Below are 5,525 nucleotides of genomic sequence, written 5' to 3' on the forward strand. Positions count from 1 at the left end.
TGCCAACTGAGCCACCATGCTGCCCAGTCACAACTATCTTTTTACCAATTTGGTGTTTCGTGATGAAAATAATTATCGACATCGTTTTAATGGATAACTCATCATCACAGTAACTCAGAATGCACAAGTCAAACAGTGGTTCTGGAGGGTGATGTTTGAGTTTTTATCATTTTTGCAGCCGTTCCAGGTTTTCATGCACACATTTACAGTGACAGTGAAGTAAAAAAAACTCATCTGCGATGTCTAACAATAGCCACATGATGTCGGCTTATCCACACTGTAAATGAAAAGACAAGTAGAGTGAGAATGACTCATGGGGGTGAACTTTTTTTTAACTGACATCACGTCAGGATTTTAACATTTTGCTGGTTTGACCAAAGGAAAAATCCTGATACTGTTTAAACAAGTTATTTCTGACAGAAGCAGTACACTTGTTTGTCTGTGGTGTGACTGTTGACCTTTGTGCAACAGCTCTTAAGATTCTTTTGCATACTGATTTGTGAAAACTAATCCAACCATTTATGGACATGTATTCATCAAATGTCATGTTTTCTCTCATGTGTGGAAATGACGACAGAAGCTAAACCATCAGCGCTTTGTCACCACTTAATATAAACCGAGTCCCACCAGAATCCACATTCGACGAGGAAAGCTTTGACGATGAAGCGGTTTCTTGCTTCTCTGGTTCTGTTGGGAAGTTTTCTGCAAGTTTCAGCACGATGCACTGCTGCAGCCTCAGAGTTCACCCTGGATGGGGATTATTTGATCGGTGGGCTTTTTGATATTCATTATGTTCTAGGAACAGTTCAGCATGACAGACCTGAAGCCCTTGACTGCTCCAGGTGAGTTTTATAAATTAAAACATTTCATGCATCAAGAGGAAACAAATTAAGAAAAGAAATATTAACATTTGCATTGCATGCATTTTCAAAAAGAAAAGCACATGTGAGCCCAACTTAGTGCAAATGTTTGCTCAGCATCAATGCTGTTCATTTATGTTGAGCAAACATGCAATTACATATGACACTGACAGAGAGGAACTGCTCACCTCTCTGGTATTCATCGACTTTGATTTGGCATTGCCACTAACCCTATCATGATCTGACTGACGTGTGTGAACCCGTGTGCAGGAAGATGACAGAGACTCCAATAAAATAAGTAAAATGTTTATTTTATAAATTAACAATGCAAAATGCTGACGGGGCAGCTAACTTACTGTATGGAGGACACGAAGGAAGACAGATCCTAAAGCCTTAGACAGGACAATCCAGAGACAAAGACATAACACCTAGGGGTTGAGTATATACACACGCTGACAAGGTGAAATGACAGACACCTGCGGTGATTAGGATCTGACACAGGTGCGACAGCGCTGGGACACAGGGAGAAACGCTAAGGGGTGACTGGTACACATGAGGGAAAACACAACATGCAGGACCAGACCCCAGAAACCCTAAAAAACCTAACATCTGTGCAGAATAATCATACTTCCCAAGAAGCAAGCTCCCATAAAGCAGCTCCTGCAAATATCTTCAGAATGTTCAGACTGGTTAAAGTTACTGTTGGAGAAAAATATTCTCGCTTTATCTTACTCAAAAGGAACCACACTCAGTGGCAGGAGAATATTTTTAACTGGTATTTACTTGCAAGGTCAGAGTTTCAGGACTGGTTACATAAATATACATAAAGTACACACATGCAGCTCACAGTGCTGCTGTTGCTTGGCGCATTGTTTTGTACTAGTATATTCTTAGTTTAGTGTATTCTTAGTTCATGTCTTGGATCTTATTACTGTCTTTATTTACAATTTGTATTTTTGTTGGGTGCAACTGAGACCCTGTGTACATAGTTTTGTTCCATCTCATGTACCACATGTGACGTGAATGACAATAAAGAACCTTGAATCCTTGAATCCTTGAAAACCAGTCACGAGAATCTGCCGTGGCGCTTGTGTGAAGCTTGTTTTTATACCCTTATCAGTTCAGTCATGCTCACAGACTCGGACGTGTCCTTGGAGTTCTAGCTGCATGCTGCAGCATCACCCAGCTCCTCATCCAGCCCTTTCTGCTAACCCAAACATATGATCCATGGGCAGAGTTAACATTCTCAGCCATAGTGATAAAAACATTCATAACCTTTGACCAAAAAATTCCCTAACAGTTGTTTTAGTAGCAAAAGAGGAGGTTAATTCAAAACGGATGTGTAGTCATAATGTTATGGCTGATCATTAGTTGATGTAATGAGCTTTGGCTGCTTGAGAGGATATAAGAATTTTCTTGAACCCATGTTTGATAAATATGTCCCTTTGCAGCATTCATACATGTAAAATGTTGATATTGTTTTAATAGTTGAAGTATGTGGTGAATCTTTTTGGAGTTATTAGATTTCTTTCTGTCATGTCATGTTGTCCTCAGTCAACCCTTCAGCATCTCAAATTATCGGAGGTTTCAGTTGATGAGATTCATCGTAGAGGAGATCAATAACTCCACCAGTCTGCTTCCTAATGTCTCTCTTGGCTACGAGATGTTTGACCACTGCTCAGACACGCTCAGTTTTCCAGGCATTTTCAAACTCATCTCAGTCAACGGCTTGATCCGTCCTTGGGCTGAACCATACAAGCATCTTTCCAAAGTGATTGGAGTAGTCGGTCCTTTCACAAGCACCCAGGCCCTGACTGTAGCCCCCTTCTTCATGGTGGATCTTCTTCCTATGGTAAGTTTTATTGGAGCATTTACAGTAAAACAAAGTCTTATACACGATTCAGCCATGGCATCATGACCACGAGCAGGTAAAGTCTCCACTTTGTCCAGAGGACCTGACTTAACCTTGTTAGATTTATCTACCTGGATTATTGAGCATGCGCCAGGATACCAACCAGTAAAGTTAGTCTCCCTGTTGCTGTCTTTTTGCAGTTTTTTTATTTTTTTTTATTCTTTTTATTTTTGGAATTAGAGTCCAACCAGTCTTATTAGATGTGATGATTTTTTTGTAGGAAACAAGGAGACCACATCCCACAATCCAAAGGTTTAAAGAAATATTTAGCAAACGTCTTGTTATAAAAGACTGCTCACCCAGAGAGATTCTTTGTTTGTTCAGTTTTGGTGATGAATAGGCTCATTCGTAAGTGGTTATTATTTTATGGCTGATCAGTGAATTAATTTTTTTACCAGTTTTTTTTATTGCCACTGATTAAAATGAACTTCTCTGTTATTCTTCTTTAACAGGTCAACTATGGGTCTTCAACATCAGATTTTTCCAAAAAAGCTAAATTCCCATCCTTCTTGCGAACAGTACATCCCAACACAGACGTCATTGAGGTGATTTTCACCATTATAAAACACTTCAACTGGCGCTGGGTTGCTTTCCTTAACAGTGACAACGATTATGGCAGCGACGGCCTGGAACTGTTCACAGAGAGAATTAGGAACACTGACATTTGCCTGGCATACACCAGAGACCTCGCTGCCGACACAGATTATTCTCAAATGTTCAAAGAGATAGAAAGGCAGAAGATTCATGTCATTATAGTTTTTACTCCAGAGATGGCAGCTGAAGCTCTTATCGAGTCAGCTGTTCGGATGAATATCACCAACAAAGTGTGGGTCGCAAACGATGCTTGGTCTTTGAACAAGCGCCTCCCAAAGATGACGGGGATCCACAACATTGGAACTGTGCTGGGGGTGGCTCAGCCCGTGGTAACCATACCCAGTTTCAGTGATTTTATTCATTATTCCATGAGCCACGTTAAGTGTGAAAAGGATGAACCTCAGATGTTTTGTAATCAAGTTTGCAAATGCAATGAGTGGAGCACCGAAGAGATCCTTGATGCCGACCCGTCGTTTTCTTTTCCTGTGTACTCGGCTGTGTACGCCATCGCTCATGCCTTGCACAGCACCTTACAGTGTGGAGCCACCACGTGTAAGAACATCACAGTGTATCCTAACAAAGTACGTATGCAAAGGTTGGAGGCTTTTGTTAAAGATTGTTTCAGTGTGGCTCCAATGTGTTGTGTCAGGGATGTATTTCAGTGTGTTTGAATTAGCTGATGTTATGTGTGTGTTGTTGGTAAGAGTGAGGGCTTTGGAGCTTTGTAAGGTCAGAGTAACAGTTACTGTAGGTGATGGGTAAGGTACAATAAAAACATTATGTAAAGAGTACATCCTCTTTCACAGTTAGGATTTTATACTAATAAAATCAACCATCTGATTTTCAACAGACTCTAAATTTGCATAAAAACAACTTACATGATGAAAATGAGCTACTTCCCCCATGCTACGGTTAGTTTAGCAAAGCTAAACAAAAATGCTGGATCCGTGAACTAAAGAATACACATTTACTGCATATGTGAAAAGTGCTGTTAATCCATGATGAAATGATTATCAGCAAGTGCCATCATGATTGTTAAAAAACAGAAATGACTGTACTTTTCGTTGTACAAGTTGCATCAGTCCAAATATTATGCAAAAAGATGTGACGTATCGCGAAAATTACAGTATGTGAGTTTACTCACATGGTCTGTAACAATTCCCAAGAAAAAGCATATCATCCATGATCATAAAGAAATATTAGCTGCCATTCTAAAAATACAAAAAAAGGAGAGAGGGAAATCATTTGATGGCTGCAAATCGTCATGATAGTTTTAGCTCATCTCAGCATTGAGCAATGCAGTTCCTCATTTAACAAGTTGAATTTTATTACAGTTCAAAAAAAGACTAAACGCATCATATCTTCCCTCTACCTGTCATTTTTTTATGTATGGTTCTGTTTTTCTCTCATTATGTGACATTTAGAAAATATCCTGTACAACAGATGCGTGGCATAATTATTAATCATAACACAGACACGTTTACAGAATTAATATTTTCACCTATTAGGACTTCAGCAGGACACTTGTTTTGATTTTGAGTACAGCCATGTGTGAACAAGGCTTCTTTTAAATCTGCCAATATAAATGTTTATTTAGTCACATACAAATGAGTCAAAGCACACATTCATAAATCAGGTGGGATTCAGCTAAATTTGAATATAATTAGAGTTATAAGTTTTAAACATTCTTAAACGCTATTGTTTTGGGACTGAGTCAGTAAAAATAAATATATTGGGCCTTCTTTTCTTTTGATAAATGTTTAGATGTTCTGAGTGTGAGCTGGAAACAAGGTCTTGCATCTATTTAATAACAATAATAATTAATGTAATACTGAATATTGATTGAATATTAGTATATTATATATTCAATGTGACAGCACATGTAGTACTATTGTTGTTTATTTTGTTGGTCCATTTCAGGTTCTGGCAGAGCTACAGAAGTCCAATTTTACTCTGTTAAACCGAACAGTTCAGTTTGATCACAACGGTGACCTGAAGTTTGGATCATACTCCGTCATTTTCTGGAACAGCAGCGGTGACGCTCAGAACATCGGCTTTTTTAACTTTTATCCCAAACACAATTTCTTCATCAACAGTTCAAGTATGATTTGGTACACAAATGGAGACGTAAGTTAAAAAAAAAAAAAAAAAAAAAATAA

The 5,525-nt window shown here is 38.7% G+C and overlaps 1 protein-coding gene across 1 annotated transcript in view; it reads left to right on the forward strand.

The window, feature by feature from the left end:
* Positions 1–660: 660 nt before the first annotated feature.
* LOC119417075 (taste receptor type 1 member 1-like) overlaps positions 661–5,525 on the forward strand; it is a 7,333-nt gene continuing 2,468 nt past the window's right edge. The window contains exons 1-4 of the mRNA XM_037684282.1: positions 661–842; positions 2,415–2,712; positions 3,225–3,947; positions 5,287–5,493. Coding sequence (XP_037540210.1) covers positions 661–842; positions 2,415–2,712; positions 3,225–3,947; positions 5,287–5,493 — 1,410 coding nt within the window. The remainder of the gene's footprint in view (positions 843–2,414; positions 2,713–3,224; positions 3,948–5,286; positions 5,494–5,525) is intronic.

This window comes from Nematolebias whitei, chromosome 11 (assembly GCF_014905685.2).
Source record: "Nematolebias whitei isolate Nwh7 chromosome 11, NemWhi1, whole genome shotgun sequence".
NCBI lineage: Eukaryota > Metazoa > Chordata > Actinopteri > Cyprinodontiformes > Rivulidae > Nematolebias > Nematolebias whitei.